The sequence below is a fragment of the Halichoeres trimaculatus genome, unplaced genomic scaffold (assembly GCF_033239565.1).
Source record: "Halichoeres trimaculatus isolate MK-OKI-2021-1 unplaced genomic scaffold, fHalTri1.1 fHalTri1_scaffold_5, whole genome shotgun sequence".
Lineage (NCBI taxonomy): Eukaryota > Metazoa > Chordata > Actinopteri > Labriformes > Labridae > Halichoeres > Halichoeres trimaculatus.
This window is the reverse complement of record NW_027437183.1, coordinates 9,024,692-9,042,868: the sequence shown is the minus strand read 5'-3', so window position 1 is coordinate 9,042,868 and position 18,177 is coordinate 9,024,692. Positions and strand designations below refer to the sequence as shown.

The following is an 18,177-nucleotide window of genomic DNA, read 5'->3' as shown; positions in this document are numbered from 1 at the left end:
CATTGAAGTTGCACTTTAAATGGCACAGAGTGATAGCATATAGTATATATTTTTTTATTGATCTCCATGTGGGAAAAATTGTTGTTACTGAAACAGCAAGAAAAAAAAACAGTGGAAAAAAGCAAAATGAACTCCTTTTGTAAGTCAGTCAAACAAATACGAAACTCAGTGATCAAGTCAAATGAATAGCATCTGCATCTCATTTTACATATAGAACATATTTAATTAAGGCATCCAAATACTTACAAGATATACAATTTGAAATAATTTTAACTTTATACTAGTTTGTGGGTATCAAATTTCAGTCTTGCAGTACTCATTGTTCACCGCATGGGGGAGACACGGTCATTTTGAAACGTGTGAACTGTCGACGTCATTAGTGAAGATGACCCCTCCACATCCTCCACGCGTTGCTCCTGTTGTGAGGTTTGTTTGAATGAGAGGGCGACAGAGGAAAAAAAGAGAAACTCCCATCGATGTGTGAATGAGTGAACGTACCGGAGACTATCTGCTCCCCATGTCTGACATTTCCTCACTCTAGATGTGACATCTCCGGGGCCAAACGGTCGCTGTTGATGAGGAGAGTTGACGTCAAACCTGGTTTTCTGATCCCTACAGCATCACCGGGTAAGCTAACTGCCAAGGCTAATGAGAAGGCTGGCTCATTTTCCATTCACTGCTCTAGTTGGACACCATAACCCGCTCGTAACTGACAGTTAATACCTTTATATTTGTACAAACCGCGAGGTTTCTTTCCTGTTAGCCTAATTTTGGCTGCGTAGTTGAACCAAGGACTTGCTATTGAAGCTAATCTAATATAGCCACAGCAAGTTAGTCTAATTACTGCGAATGAGTTGTTAATTTAATCGCTTGACTCAATTTCGTCGTATTTTTACACTCATAAAGATCTAGTTAAGAAAGCCAAATGTATAATTATGTTAGTATGTGAGGGCGAGTAGCCTACAAACACATCTGGAGTCTGTACAGTGGCATCTATCAAGTAAAGTATAAAAAACAGTGGTTGAAGCAGTAAATGCATTTTAAATACACAATATGTACATGTGTTATCATCAGTTTACCTACAACTGTATATTTCTACCAGTATTTTGGGTTACAAAATACTGGTTAGAAAATTAACAGACCAAAGCACCTATAAAGATCTATCTATCATGTAAGTACTGGGTTATGTTCATCAATTGTGTCCAAACACAACAAAACCGTCTCTGATCAATGATCAATTGTAAAGATCAGTGATCAATCAATAGGAATCAACAAACTAAACATGAAATAGGTTCATAGTCTTTCTTGTTAAAGTGCTGGTTACAGCAAGGCTATGCAAGCAATATCTGGCAAATACTTTTTGACATTGGGGCTGATTCAAGAGGTTTTTATGCTGCTGAGGAGATACACTATTAAAATGTAAAGGGAGGCTACACCATCATTTTGACCTACAAGAGGTGACACAAAATGTGGCTTTATAAGTCTTTAGTTTTGTTAAGTATTATTTATGAGAAACTAACAAATATGAATGAATGTAGTGCATGTGTTATGTGTGTGTGGGCAAGTTGTGAAACCCTGACAATGAGAGAAATCTTGAAGTCATGGGTGAGAGCTGTTCCTCTTTCCTTTGGGGAATCAGTGATACTGCAGTAGTCAGCATAAATGGAAAACACAAAGATCGGTCGAGTTAGCCTGATTGCCTTTTTTTCTTGTACTGTAAACCACTGCAAGACAATTTGATAATAGTTGTTTATAATACGGTCGTGGTCAAACAAAAGAAGTTGTAGTATACTTTGAGTAAAGTTTAGAATACTTTAAACTTACTATAAGAGCGGAAACAAATGGCAGAAGTAATTAACATCCCTGTTCTTTACTTACGTACTGTAAAGGCTGCTTAATTCCTTGGGATTAACACACTAATCTTGACATACATTACTCTTATGATTCATTGTAAAATGATTGAGTTATTTCATCATCAAACCAATCTTTGCTAGAAAACAGCCAGATTTTCTCGGAGAAGTGTGATTATTATTATTTTTATATGATCTGCAAATCCAGTCCAATGATTGTAGCTTTTTAATTGTATGCTGGAGTATTTATAACACATGGTTGCTGATTTCAGAGAAAAATATCAAATAGTTTTAGAAGTTGTGGTTCATACTTGGAATTTTGAGCTGTGATAGAAACACATAATGGGGTTGCTAAAAGTTTAGAAACATACGTAAAGACCTTGACAATGACTCCCTCTGCCTTGCATTAAACACTCACTCTCCTTGAGCTATTTTCATATGATAGCACGATATTTAAAGATGTAACAGAGCCGTGGCCAATGTTTCTCTTTTTTTAAAATTTGATTGTAAAGATCAGAATGTGATAGAAGAGGAGACATTGAGGGAATGACATGCACCATTCAAATGCTGTTTCTTGTCTCAGTCATTGGTGTGACAAGGACTGTAGGGCTGCATGATATAGCCTGGAACCAATATTTCAGTATTTTGAAAATATATCACAATACATGATGTACAACTGGATATTCTGATTTGTCCTTTAAAAAAATAAAATAAAACAAATAAATTCAACCCTTTAATGCGTTAATTGACACTAGTATAATGATTCAAGCAGATCCTTCATTTGGATTTTTAAAATTTGCATTTGCAAACCCCAACCTGCAGACTACTGGATATGCAAGTTACTTTTTTCCCCCTCTGCTAGTACAAAAACACACATGCACAGGAGAGTTTTCTGGGTGTGGGGGGGATGTGCTGCTTGCTATGACAGGAGCATCAGCAGAAAGTGAAGGAAGTGAAACTTAACAGAGAATTACATACTGAGGTCTTGTACTCGATGATAACAATATAGTCATTACATATATCTCACATACAACAACTCGCCATATATTGAGTGTATTCTATATATCCCCCCCATCTCTAGACTGTAGTCTCTGTACGTGGGATGCCCCCTCTACCCACTGAGCTGAACCACTGCCCCAGTATTTTATCATTTTTGGAGTAACAATGAAGTATGTGTTGATTTTTTAGACTATTTTCATAAAATATGTAAAAACTAAACTGTGAAACCTCTAAGTACGGGTGAAGGTAACTTATTTTGTTCAACAAATTTCTGCCTGTTTTTAAATTCTCTAATCAAACTGCGAAAAGCCCAAGTAAATCTGTTTCTAACTCAGCTTGTGTAATTGTAAATTGTGAAAAAGTTCAGTGAGTTGAATACTTATGTAAGGCGCTGTATAACAAGCCGGAGCCGTTCTTCTATTCCTCTTTCAAAATTTGATCCTGGTATTGCAACAGTTGAGCTTAATCATAATTTCAAAGTCCCTCCAAATTAAAAAACTTTTATCGGGACTAATCATGACATCACATGTTTATCCCATGTCTGATACTTTAACAGGATTTGCATTTCGTCTCCCACAGTTTGTCCCAAACAATATTTTGACTATAAAATGATAATTTTAAAATGACATTTGGGTTTGAAAATGTTGATTGTGCAACCCATGTTTAAACATGTGCCTGTATGACAATAAAGCTTCTGGAAACAATGTGACGAGGGTCATTTAAGGTGTTGCACCAGCCAGCCATTATGGAGGGCGGCCAATAACTTTATTCTGCAGAGAGAATGAAAACAGAACTTTGGAGGTGCTTTCTGACGCAGCGTTTCAGTACACCTCCTGTTGTAACAGTAAAAGTATAGGCATTAGAGTTTACAGGGTGAAAATTAAAAACTGTAGTAGTTTTTAAAGTGCAAAGTAAAAGCAATGAAAATGTAATGTTCATACAGAAAACCCACTGACTTCACTCTAACTTGTGCAGTGCAAAGAGAGCTTAATTCTTTAGGATTAATAGGTTAAACTTGAAGTCACATGTTACTTCTATTGTTAATCTACGTACAGATTTAGTAAAGATTTCTTTCAGCTAACTTGTTTGGAAGCGACAGAGAAGTTATAGAAACTAATCGGCTGAAGTGTGTGTAAATCTTGAGGAGTGATTTATTGAAATAAAAGGAAAACAAAAGTAGATTTTTGAGATTTACACTGTTACTCATAGAGCCAAAAGTAAACCTAATTTGTGTTTTAGAGTGTTCACTAAATCATAATTACTCCTGGCATGTTAATGAAATAATCCCAGCGTTTATGAAATGTAGAGTTTCAGCAATGCTAGGAGCTAAGCTAGAGATTAAAGTTCTCTGTTTAGCATGTGTTCTATCAAATTTAGCAAAATGTACATAGTTTTTTAAACTTTTCTCTCTCCAATCCTGAAGATGAAACAAGCTGTTATGTCCAGTTATTTGATCTAATGTAACTGGAGTTCTCAGAAGTATTTCAAAAAGATTTATGAATTTGTTTTACCCTAATGTTTTGAACCCCAAACCAACAAATGTATTTATTTCAGTCTGGAAATGTACTCTATGTTCAGACCTTTCTGTTGAATGCTTTAGAATGCTTTATTCTTCAGGATTAATGTGTTAATCTTGGCCCCACATGACTCTCCTATATTTGATAAATGTACAGAAGTTTTAGATTATTCTTTCACAAGACTGCTTTAGAGCTTACCACATACAGAGCTGAGGGAGCTCGAAATGTTGTGGCTGGTAAGGACAAATCAGTGAGTTTTTGAGGTGAAAGTAAAGCTTTTTTTATGTAGAACTTATGGAATTTTGATTTTATTGAATCTCACAGAGCTGCTTCAAGCAACAAAAAACTTCTTTTAATGGGCTTTGTTTGTCTGATTATTATCTGTTAACTTGTTTGCTGTTGGACTTGATTTAATAATGAGTGATAAAACTGTGTGCTTTCAAAATGTGTGTCTAAAAACAATTAGAAAGAGTTAGATTTTTTTAGTGTCTCCTAAAATGGAAAACAATGAACAATCATGTCTCCAAATTTGTGCCTTGGTGCAGAACTAAAGCACATGTGCTTTGTGGCTTGTGATCCCTGACCCCTGAGCCAGCCTCTGGGTTAGCATGGAGGGGTGGAGCCAGACCAAGTCAGGTCACGTCCAAACCCTTTAATTTACGGTGAATGATCCTTTGTAGCACACTCAGGATGAGTGGAGCACTCAGACAATGTGCTCTGTGAAGCTCCATCTTACCCACAGCCATCACTCTCTCATCTAATGACGGTGTTGGTTGATGATATCAGCTGAAGGACCCAGAGAAACAGTAATTATGGTCCTTGGGTACAGGTTTTTGAGTCGATGCACAGCTTAACGTGCTCTCAACTCTAGCAGTATATAAAGTGAGCTGGCATGCAGCAGATGACTGTGCAGACTTGAGGACAAACCAGAGGCAGTTTTGAAGGAACTACAGGAAGCTTCTGTTTGCAGGTCTCCATTCATGAAAGGTACTGTGAGCTCTTTGCTTGAAACTTCTTTCTGGATGAATGAAAAGCTGAGAGCAGCATTTGGCAGGGTTGTGTTTGCTGCTGTCTGACTTTGAGCCAGGAAACAACAACATATGGCAGACCATCTTTGAGCACTTGTCTTCTTTAATCGCAGGCTGATTTGTTAATAGTGTTTGTACTGACAGTAGCGTTGCTCACTACAACCTTCTGCTGAGGTTATGAGCAAGTCATCAGACCGGTGGCTCCATAGGATAAATAATTACACAATACAGATCTTAACTTTTAACTCTCATTCTTCTTTATCTGGATGGAAAATTGTCACTTTTTCAATAAGCTCTGAGTAGTCGATGCAGGAAACAACAAGCTGCTCCCTTCGTCTTGTTTTTCCAATGGTTTGCTTTGCGCTCTGTATTTTGAATAGCTGTGATGCTTTGTTCGGTTTGATTGCTTGTTTTATCCTGAAGGACAATGTTTCTATCTATTTGGATTAGAGCTTCGCTTCTTTTGTAACTCTAAAATGTTCATATAAACACATTTTGACCAATTGTGGATAATTCAAACCCCAAATCTACTGAAAATACTGCAACAATAAAAGCATGTTGGCTGTTCAAACTCACAAATGTATCTAGCTTTTGAGAAATACATGCTTTATTCAGATCTGATGCCAGAAAGATGATTACAAAGCTGGGACCAATGCAACAAATTACTCAGTTGCAGCTTATTAGGTTTTTTGCATCAGTTTAGTGACATGACTCAGTAAAAAAAAAGAGATTCACAACTCCTTAAAAAAGCCTTGTGAACAATTGCATCAGCAATTTCAGAATAATGTTTCTCACCATAAAATTGCAAAAATTTGATGATTTCATCACCTAAATCATACAATAATCATTTAAAGATAAGGGAATCTAGAGCAAAAAAAGGATAAGACTGAAAATTTGTCCCTATGGTTGAGATCTTAGAGTGCTGAGGTAGCACTGTGTTAATAACAGACATGACTCTGTAGTGGAAATCACTGCATGAACTAACACTTGCATTGGAAAATCATTGAATCTGAACAGTTGTTGCTTTATCAACAAATATGCGTTAAAAATGTACCATAAAACAGCAGTACCTAAACATAATCAAATACATTTTTATCATTGCACGTTTTTGTCTGTTAAAATTATCTTGCTGTTGGGACATTTTGAAAGCAGATGTTGTAAGCCAAGTTTTCACTGTGGCCTCTCGTTGAAGTCCTGTTCTGTCAATCATTTATTTATTTTAGAAAGCCTGTGATGAAATTTGGACGTTAAATTTAGAATGTCTGCTTTCTTTATTTGAACAATTGTGCAGCTCCACCCTCCAGCTATTCACACAGAAACCTCCCTGATTTCAACAGACTGGGATTCGAGGAAAGGTTCTTCGAATACATTTAATAGTTGGAAACAGGATGTAGATTTGAATTACTGAGAAGTGTTGTGTAAGCAAGAAATGAAAAGAAGAAGTACCCCGCGGCATACTTGTGATTTTACTAATCTTTCAAGCAAACAGTCCATAGTGAGAGACTGCTAACCTAACTAGTATCTTAAAGAGGACATATCATGCTTGTGTCTCCTTTTCACTATGCCAGACTAGGATGCCTGTAAAGCATTTCTGACCTCAGTACAAGTCATTTAGTTCCTTCATTGCCCCACAATAGCGTTCTCAATATCCTCAGTTTAGGCCATTCTGAAGATCTCGTTGAAACGCTCCGTTTGGAGAATGACCTCCAGTAACCTCGCAACGTCACAGCCCTTTGTGCTCTGATTGGTCAGTTCTATCAGAGGGGCGGAGGGGGTAGAGCCAGGGGGCGGTTTTTGCAGCATGGCAGTATTTACAAGATCGCCACGTTGAATGGAGCAGACCGAGCGAGTTTGCTGTTTGCCAAAACTTCACTGTAAGGCATTGATAGCGCTAATAAATTGGCAGAGAGTAGGATACGTCCTTTTGTATTGGACCCTGAGTCAGACCCAGACAGTTCTGCAGCTCAGGAGGAAGAAAATCCACCTCAACACAGATCATCTCAGGACGCTTCAGTGTGGTGAGTCAAACCGGAACTGTAACATGTATAGTTTATACGTGGAAATATAGGCAGACTTCACCAATAAACTATTTCTATAACAGGGCTCCATCCTGCTCCTTCACTTTTCTCTGTCTGTTTTATCCATCATGCTGAAAGTGTAGTCTAAAGATCGCCTCTACCCTCAGTTCGTCACTATGTTATTACCGCAGCATTATTGTGGTCAAGGTTCACAGTGCATGTCAGAACAAGTATGCAAATATCACAGTCTCACAAGTATTACGACGTCTGCTAAAACTACAGTGTTTTAACTGCTAATTCACCATGTAAAGCCAAGCTGCTCAGCAGAGCAGAGTCCCTGCATCCAGCACTCAGTCACTCGGCTCTTGGTGGGTGTATCCCTCGGTGGTGGTTGTGTGACTAACTGACTTCACAGAGGAGGAGCTGCTTTATCAGATTACTCCAGTGAAAAGAAAGGTACCTCGTGTCGTCACGACGGTCGAAATCTCGCGGCCAAATGGCAATGACCCATTTTCAGAGGCATCAAATCTCGTTCTAGGATATCAGAAAAAATACAATGTCTCATTTTTTTGAAAATTTAGGGGGTGTAAGGTCTTGTTTTCAAATTTATTATATTATGTGTAAGTTTTAAATCAGGGATCAGCATGATAAGTCCCCTTTAATTATATTTATAAGGTGTGTATGTGTGTGTTTGAAGTAGTTGTTTGGGGACATAACGAATTGTAGGCATTACAGGTCTGTAAACCCCAGTGTAAGTCCCTGAGTTTGCATCCTTTCTACGTGTTTCTCAAGGTGTGTTTGAACTGGCAGCATCAACCTGTTCTGCTGTTTGACCAATCAGAGCTCTGATTTCTTCTGCCTGAGTCAGCTGCTGGAATTGATGATGGCTGGGGAAATTTCTCACTGAGCTGTGTTTATACTTGGCTGCAGGAGCTGTGTGAGTGTGTGTGTGTGTGTGGTGTGTGGTGTGAGGTTTTTACGGTAGTGCTGATAACACCGGTTGACACCTGATGAGGCCAGGTTATCATCTGTTGTCTCTCAGATTGCCTGGGGACAAAGATAAAAATATTGTGTCTACCACTCCTTCTTTTTTTAAAGGAGCTGTTTTGAGGAACTCAGACAGTGAGCAACATTTTCTGTTCTTAAGAGCTGATTTGATATCAAAGCTTCTTTTTAATTAACATTTAATACAAGCAAGTAGCTGGTGTGATGCTGTGGTTGATGTTAAACCAATTTCACTGTTTAATCCTCTTAACCGCTCGCCCCAGTTGTCCCTGTTATAGTTTCTGCTGTTTGGTTTGTCCTGTGGTAACCTGACGTAGCAAGATTGTCATAGAAACAGTCACAGTTATGAAGGACTCCGCACTTAAAACCAAAACAAACGACAACAAAAAAACTTGACTAAGTATTTTTGGAGCATGATCAGCAAAAAGAGTTGCATATGTAAATGATGGGCCCCTGAAATATCTGAAACTTGATTGAAAATGTGAGAGGCTCTTGCATGAAAGGGGCTCTGGTCACATGTTTAAGCCAGTTTCTTGGAGTTGCTAATCTGACATAAGGGTCACTTGAGAAGGAGGTAAAATTCGGTTCAGGGAAAACAGTGACTTTCTCAGAATTAGAATAATTTGAAAGGTTAAGCAGAGCGAAATGACTTGCACATATTTTTGCTGCAGAGTGAGAAGTAACATTCCTGATTATCTCTCCTTTAAAAACTCATATCCCACATCACAGCAGAGGCCTTCACTCCTCTGTCCCAGCTGCAGACTGTCTGTCTCTTTACACCAGCCTTTATCTCCTCAGCTCTAAATAGGCCTTGGACTCTCGCTGCACAGGCATGGTGATTTTGAGAGTGCATGGCGACATCGCCCTGACCTGACATGCTGACATTCAAAAACAGCTTTTGCATAGTTTTGGTTGGACAGCAGCCATAGTAAGACCAAGGCAAAACTCTGCCATTGAAGAAGACTACAGTTTGCTTTGCTGAGCCGTTTGTCTTCAGAATGGAAGAGGGATTATTTTAGCAGCATAAGAGCAGCTGTAACAAGACCTGGACTGCTGTCACAGCACAGTAAGCAAGGTGTAATGTGGTTAATAAGACACGTACTGTCAATAGTTATCATGGGACATGTCTGTCTGGTCAAGTACAGCAGACACAAGAATTATTAGAAACAATCCTGATACGGGGATTAGACAGTTTTTTTTTCTTACCAAACACATTATATTGGGCTTTATAAGAGTTACTTCCGATTTTTTCCTTGAAAGAAGCATTTTTACATTTAGAAAACTTTTAATATTGATAAACTTACTTTCAGAAACGATATCTTGCAGTGACTGACAGAAGACCTTGACATAATGTGTCTGTGTATAAAACATGAGCTGTGTTCACTGTTAATGAGCAATTAGGCCATCATTTTTTTTTTTCACATTATGTGAAATAATTGAGGAATGTCACATTTTTAGTACTTCAGGGTTTGATTCTTCAGGTGATGATTTGATTCTCAGTTCAAATTGTTTCCTTATTTCAGGATTTTCTTCAATAAGCTCAGCTTTCAAATAATAAAAGCAACAGTGACAAAGTACAGCTGCTCTTAGCCCATGATGTAAGGGAATTTGTGTTTGGTAGATAATATTTGTCTTTTTTTTTTTTTTCTAACAGCACTTCTTGGCAATAAATCCCATACCAATGAAGAGTCTGTTTACTTCTCTTTTAAAGGGTGCCACATTTGTGAGGAACACGCATTTGTGGGGTGGGCAGCAGAGCTGAGTTTGTGGGTTGGATCCATGAAAAACATGCCGAATCTCCCCTGCAAATGCCCAACAGCTTATTCCTGTGTTGACCTTTTTATTTTTACACTTTTGTGAGAATAAACTATTTACAGATATCAATATTTATGCTCTGAAAATGGCTGGCAGCTGATGAGTAAATATTGGCCCACTCTTACACATTGGCCGATGCTGATATGTTAAAAAAAATTACCAACAACGGCCGATACCGATATTGAAACTGATATATCTTGCATCCCTACTTGCAGTCTATCATGTAGAAAAGATTTAACCTCTTTCTTGTATTCACTGCAAAAAAATGAAATCTTGTCAGGTGTTTTTGGCTTATTTTAGTATAAATTGTTTCATTATACCTGATATGAGCCACATTCAACTGGTCAGCCCAGAAAAATGTCTTCTTTCAAGTCATTTAAAGACAAAAATAAGTTCTGAATTGCTTGTTACAAGTAAAAAAAACATCTGCCAATGGAACAACAGAAATTTGCAAGAAAATTTGCTTGCAGCTAGAAAAATGTCTGAAAACAATTAACTTTTCTCTTGTTCCATTGGCAATTTTTTAAATTGTTACAAGCAATTCAGACCTCATTTTTGTCTTTAGATAACTTGAAATAAGACATTTTCTGGACAGGCTCTTATTAATATGTGGCTCATATTAAGTCTAAAAAGTAGGGGTGCACCAATCACAATTTTCTGGTCGATCACCGATCTTTAAAAAGCCTGACCTGCCCATACCGATTTAGGCCGATACCGATTTTTACTTTTTTTTTTCATTACTGACAGCATTTGCCTTCAATGTTCCAATCTTATTTTATTGAAAATCATTAAACAATACCTATGAAACAATAATGTTTTAACTTAAACAACCAATAAAGTGTCCTGAGTTTTAGGTCTCAGAGCAAAAAGCAACAAAGGCTGGCTGTCAGACCTACCCGGAGGTATATGAGATCAGTTCCATGTGTAGGGATGGGCCAATCACCAATCTCTGATTACCGATCGCCGATCCCCCAAAATTAAGGAAATTGGCACAGATTGATCGGTGCATGTTTATTAAAAAGACATTTTCTACTGAATATAAGACAAAAACATTTGATAAGATTTCAGTTTTTGTGGTGTTTCTCTTGCAATCTGATAAGGTGTAATTTTCTGTTCTTAATGTCAAAAAAAAAAAAAAATAGGGGAAAAACTGAAGTTGATATCATCACCTGTTTTTTTTGATAAGTAGTTTTAAATTGGCATGTTCAACTTGTACTTTTGAGAAATGGTATAAAACCAACAACAGAAACCTCAAAGGATGGCAAGGTTCATATGAGTTTCTTCAACTTTTACAAGAACTTTGAAAAACATGAGTAAGAAAAGTAAAAACAGGAGCTGGAGAGACTTTTAAAAGACGCTGCCATCTTCTATACCCAGTTTCTTCTCATCTCCTGTAGACTTCATTAGAGAAAGTACAGGGGCAGGATCCTCTTGAGGGAGTGATTCCTCCAGGAGGTGACTTATTGCAGAGGAGTCTTCTTCTTTTTGCCTCTTGGGCTCAGACCAAGAGAAATAAAAAAAATGAAGCTGGCGGCTGAACAGAAAGTGAAAGTAGGAGAAATGAAACAAACTGACCTTTTTTAAAAGCTGTATTTGATCTAAGAATAGTCGACTGAACAGTAGTTTCATATATTTCCAACAAACGTCCTGCTTTGCATATTGCTGGTACTTCCAATTTCCACAGAACTCATTTCAGATCTCAATGAACCCCACTGATCAGTCAGACTGCTGTGACTTCCTCCTGATATATCAGCAGTAAATTCAAGGAAGGGGCCTGTGGCATTTTGGGTAATAGTGTTCCTTTCAGCTGCAGGAGCTTGATCAGGTTGGGTGGCGACTCTTTGTTTCCAATTACATCTCGTAGAAAGCAGACTGAAACTCGGTTGGTTATGAGAAGTTTCTGGACCAGAGTGACTTGGATGAACTGTAGAGGAATGAGAGGCAAGCAAACACATTTTTAGCTAGTATGTTCAGCTTATTGGTTGTTCATATGTGAGTATTGCCAACATGCTAATTTAGGCTAGCGTAACATATGCTCTAAAGCTCTCTGGATGTTTTTCAGAAATTTGTGTGCCATATTTTCATAAATGTAATTGGTTTTTTTATTAATAAACATTCACAGCCCATGATTACCTTTTAGTAAGGAACATATGTATGACTTATATTTCATGTTAAGCACTGACTTGATGGGATTTGATAATTTTGCTTGAAAGTGGGGTGTTTTGGAAACGTTGAATACATTTTCAACATTTTGAGTCCACAAGTCTTCACATTTGAAAAATATAAAAGCCAGATGTTACACTTGAAGCTTTAGGTTCAGCTTTTGTGGTAAATAAGAATTTGATAAATTGTGTTAAGAGCGCCATCCATGGTTTTTGTCATGTTTTTAGAGTGTTTCGTCCTAAAACAGCATTGTTTGCAGGCTGCATGTTTAGTATGTGTTCTTGAAAATCCAAAATATTCACACTTGGCTCATTTATTCCCCAGAAGAGAGTGAATATGTGTTTCCAATCTCTCTATCTTGGCTACTTGCCACCAACTGGTTGCTGTTAGCATTGTTTAGAGAACAGGATGATGGGCACACCTGGACGGAAGCTGTGAAACAGGCACGTTAAAGGAATTTGTCAATAACATTGTATTCAGAAGATGACGGTGAGTCATAAATTTAATTGAACCATTGCACAAATCACAGGATTGGCCAGACTGGTTAGTTTCGGTCTCTGTAGCTGTGCATCATCGATTTTACTCTTACTGTGAACATGATTTACGAAGTTTACAAACTCATCAGGAAAATATTTACTGAAGTGATACATCTAGTAAGATGCATGGCTTTTTCCTTGTTCACATCTTTATAGTGTTTATTTTACAACATGTGGAGCTTCCTCTGCCTTACATAAAGTGGAATCCAAGACAATCTGCATTGGTCTGAATTTTTAGTCGTAGAGATTTTTTCCTTCCATGCCATCTCTGTGTTTTGCTCTGCAGCTGTGCGGTTTGACAGCTGCTACATGTCTGTCTGGTTCTCCTGCCAGCTAACTAAATAGGTTTCTCTTTTGGTATCTGAAAAACAATTAACCAGGAATGCTCATTGCAGTTACAGAAAAAGAATGATGTGGCTTTGGCTCAGTGTTGGGGTTTGGAGACTGAGACTGTAATTTAAGGTAGTCTATTGGAAGAGAAATATATAAAGTGTAAGCTCCAATTTCAGCTTTCTTTTCTTCCTCTCTTTCCTCACCAGTGAGCTGTAACCTTCATCTTATCCTCCTCCCCCTGCGCTGCTCCTCCTCAGTTCACTGCACTCTTGAGGAGCCCGCTGCTCTCTTCAGGAATTTCTTCTTCTTCCCCGCTTGCTATTTCCCACAACTCCTCCCCCTGCTCCCAGGAAACCTGTGGGCTTCCCCCAGCACGCTCGCAGCCTCAGGGCAGACAGAATCAGACTCAAAGCTTTACACACCAGCTATCGTTAGAGGCTCTGTGGGAAAAGGTGAGCGTTTCTTTGCAGAAAATGAATGGCTCTGTGTGTTGAGCCAAGCTCTGCAGGTGGACCTGGGGGGTTGCTGAAATGAATCAGAGCTCTGTGAGTTTGGGGACTTTACAGTTTGGCCAGTGTGTGTAGCGTCACACACGTACACTGTGGCAGACATTCTTACAAACACCCACCCACATCGGTTCCTGCAAATCATACATTTTCGGAATTCTTGCGTGTTTTGCTGTTGTAAAAGTTTTAAAGTGACAAAAACAAACACACTGTGGTGAGAGCTAGTATCACTGTTTTTTATTTTTTTTTAACTAAACGGTGAAAAATCAGTACTGGGCATTTGGGTTAAATATTGGTTTTTTAAAGGACCATTGGCAATGACTGCGGTAAAACATAACAGTATGAAATCTAGAGAAAGTAAACCAGACAAATCTCATTTCTGCACTAGAAATAACAATGCACCCTTTCACCCTTTCTCGGTGTCTCCAGAGTTTGGATTGAGAAAATCGCACACACATGCAGCAGATTTATATTTGTACATTTGGCAAAATTAAACCTAAAATGAGAAGATTTGAAATGATTATGAAATGGCCCTGGATAATAACTGATTACCCTGTTCGACCTACAGAAGCTGAACACTTCATCAGTCATTTTCAATCCCTTTCATTGCTGCTACTTGCCACATGTGTCAAAGAGCTTGTTTATGTTTTCTAGAAGAACAGAATACAACACTTGGTCAAGTTATCAATGCTTATACTCCCTTTGCAAAAATTAGTGATCAAAAGCTGTGAATCTGATAGAAGAAATAGGGATGGGTACCGACCAAAGTCCGTCAGTAGACACTTCTCCTCTTTGTCCTCAAGAGTAAAATGAGTCAGTAGGTCTAAGACTCGGCTCTTATTGATTTTTTTAGCACTATTGCTGAATGTTGTTGAAGGTTGAAGTATATTGTTGCAAAACTGAATTGTGGTTTGTTGGCTTGATTATTCTACATTATTTATATTTTAAAAAATCCTGCACTTAATGGCATCACCTGCAGCCAAATAACTTGTACCACTGTTGTCGCACTAACTAGGTTTTCCTTCTGTCCAAACTCTTGCTAGTACATCACTTTGGACAGAAGCATCTGCTAAATGAAACTGTAGAACTGTAGTACCAAGTACAGATTCATGAAAAATCAAACGGTACCATGTTTAGGTACCTAAACACATCCTTGTGACTGTGAGGGGATGGAAAAGTAGGCAGTTATCCATGCTGGACTTGAACACAGCATTGCAAGTTTATGTATTGAGAAATAAATAAATCAAATTGAAATAATTTGAGACTTGATTATTTAACAAATTATTAATTATTATCACATAAACAAACAAAAGCACTGAAAATTGGTGCCGTTGTGTACCACTACTGATTGCCAGGTACCAGGCATTGGTATCCTATCATCCTAAATGTGAAAGGTTCCCATCCCTAAAAGAAATGACCAACTGGATATATTTTGTTTTGTCTTGTGCTGACTTTAGGGTTGAAGGCTGTAGCAGGGTAAATTTTGAAAAAAAAAATGACACTGAGAAGAATATGCTGTTTGTGATCTTGCCAACCAGCTGTTGATAATCTCTTGTCTTCAAAGGCATACAAAAGAAATGTTCGTTAAAAATCTATTCGTTTTTAAGTTTCCTGTTTCTCTCGCTCCCCCAACAGATCATCATCGTCCAGCAAGTGAAGACGCCATGCGTATCCGGTCCCCTCATGGCCGTCCCACTATGACGCTCAGCCTTCTTCAGCCCCTGCGCATCTTTATTCTGGTCCTTGCTGTGCTTCTCTGCCCCCTAAACCTCGTGGAAGGTCAGGGGTTAAGTGAGACGCAGTCACCATCCCAGGTGCTGCAGGACCTGCTGAGCCGCTATGGAGACAACGCAACTATTACAGTGCCCCAGCTGAGGTCTTTACTGGCCCGCCTCAGCCAGGACCAGGGTGAAGGGGAAGGAGACGGCCATCAGACGGCTGTGACACCAACAACCACACCACTTAAAACCAACCATTCCAAGGTAAGAACGTAACAGAGCCTTTTCTGCTTTGTTGTGTCTCAGGTGACAGAGAAAAATAAAAAAACTTAGCAACTGCTAAACTTAAATTCAGTCCCTTGGATCCAGGTTTCTCCATGGAAGAGTTTGAGATGTTATCATGCTTTTATCACTCCTTTGTGTCATTTTTATTTACACTGGAACCTAACGCTGATAATGGTATGTCTGGCTCCTTCAAGCTTTAATGAACACAGTATGCCTGCAGTGATAACAATGCCAGAATCAACAGCAAGGTTTGCTTTGCTATCACAACACTTTGATACAATGCCTAATCCCAAAAAAGAGATCTACATCCATCCCTACACATGTTTTACTCTCTTTGATTGTGTTTATTATGTTCTGCTGTTGGCTAGTTGGTGCCAGGTCATATTGGTCAAAATGAACTCGTTTCACCTTACTCACAGCTTTGGTTTGGTAACATTTTGGATTATTCTGGCTAGGAAAGGAAAGCCCATTTGAGCCACTGTAAACCCAAATCTATAAGAGCCTTCCATGTATGTAATTTCGGGTCTCATTTACATAACAGTAAGCATCTTAAAGTATTAAGGATTACTTTCAGTTCAAATTAGATGTTGCTATTAATTTTGTGAAAGACTTCCTGGTATTGGGTTTGAATTTCTGAAATTGAAAAATCAAGTCTGCAATCAAACTTTAAGAGGAGTCACACAGCAGTTAAACAGCTTAGTCCAAGAGGGTTAATTTGGTCTGACTCTTTATGCAATGATTAAATCGTTCTTGTTAGTAGACCAGTGTGATTTCTTCTTACCTTGACATGTTTTGTACAATTGTTGTCCATAAAAACCCACGTCTCAACCAGAGAAGGCAGGTTTTCAGTCAGTCAGTCTTGCATGAAGACTTCTATTGTAATCAGCCAAGCGCAGTTCATATGCAGATGTCCAGCCCCCCATTTATACCATCTGGTATTGATATTCTACCAGCTACCTTTACAGTTAGGCTCAGTCTACAGTAGTTTTTATAGTTGTGAGGATGTTCCCAAACTGTAAAGTCTCTGCGTTTTCCGTTGGTACATTATTCACAGTGATATAAAGGACCAAACTCACTTTTTATTGAGAAAAAAAAGGCATGAAAAGTATTTCTTACACCAGGGATGTTCACTACCACTTTTTTGCAGACAGATACCAGTGCCAGTCCTCCCTCTTGAGTACTTACCAACACTTAGAGCGCGGTCACACTTAAGCACGATTGCCCCCCCCGCAGCGCTGTTCCCCAGCTGGAGAGTACGACTAGAGGTCACACTACCCCTACATGAACCAGACTTTAGCGGGTGTCTCACGCGCGCATGGCCCAACTCCGTCATTGTGAAGCGTCTGTTTACATGAAGCGCAATCTCATCAGAGTCAGCATAATGAGACACAGAGAGCTCTGCTACAACTTTAGAGACTTTTGGACTTATAGTAAGTCGTTTTCACCCGACACAGCCTTCCACCATCCCCGCTTTGTTTAAAATGATTTTCAAGAGATGCACTTGCGGCGATCATATGTTATGGTCCGCGTGCTTGTGCTCGTGCATGAAGTAAACCGTGCCGAAGCCCACCTCTCCGAAGCGTGCCAAAGCAGAGAAGTGAATCATGCTTGAGCACGGCACAGTTGCGGTCACACTGGCCATTCCAAACATGCTTTAGGGCTGAAGCGTGCACGGTTTGCCAGTGTGACCGCGTCCTTAGTACCCATACCGCTTCTTTTGATACATAAAATTTCAATTTACACTGACAGATCATTTTGAACAAAGACAGCACAGTCTCTTTGCCACTAAGTCCAAAATAAAACACAAATAACTCTCTGAGTTTACAATTTGTTTTTAATGAACTAAACAAAAAGCAAAATGAAACTTACTGTCATAATTTTAGTGGTATTTTAGAATAAAACAGTATAACTGTTAACTCACCCCCGGTTTATTTATGTTGTCTTTAAAGGGCCTGATGTCTATTTGCTTTGATGTCAAACCATGTTAATGTAGTACCAACTACTTGGAGGGGAACTTACTCAAAGTAGGATTTATTTTGCCCTGAGTATCGGCTGCTGGTATCGGCAGTCTTCATGAGTACCGATACCTTGAAATAAGGCTGGTAACAGCCCGATACCAGTACTTGTCCATCCCTATCTTATACATAGGTCCTATAAATGTAGGCTGCAGTCTCTCTGCTCGCTTACACGCTGCCTACTAAGTAGGGCATGGTTGGCTGTGAAAACACCAGGCCCAACTGATCCAACCCGTACCAAACTGTCGTGATCCGTACTGTACTACTTGGTGGAAACGATGCTATAGGGTGCAACAGATGCCCACAACTCTCCAAGCTGGCCAGCAAATACTTTTGTGTGCCAGGAGCATCTGTGTGCACTGAGTGTGTATTCTCATCGACAGGTAATA

The 18,177-nt window shown here is 38.9% G+C and overlaps 1 protein-coding gene across 1 annotated transcript in view; it reads left to right on the top strand.

Annotated features, from left to right (window-relative positions):
* Positions 1-396: 396 nt before the first annotated feature.
* Positions 397-18,177, top strand: part of slc39a14 (solute carrier family 39 member 14) — a 37,480-nt gene continuing 19,699 nt past the window's right edge. The window contains exons 1-2 of the mRNA XM_074671032.1: positions 397-627; positions 15,406-15,752. Of these exons, the coding sequence (XP_074527133.1) occupies positions 576-627; positions 15,406-15,752 (399 nt within the window). The 5' untranslated portion in view covers positions 397-575. The remainder of the gene's footprint in view (positions 628-15,405; positions 15,753-18,177) is intronic.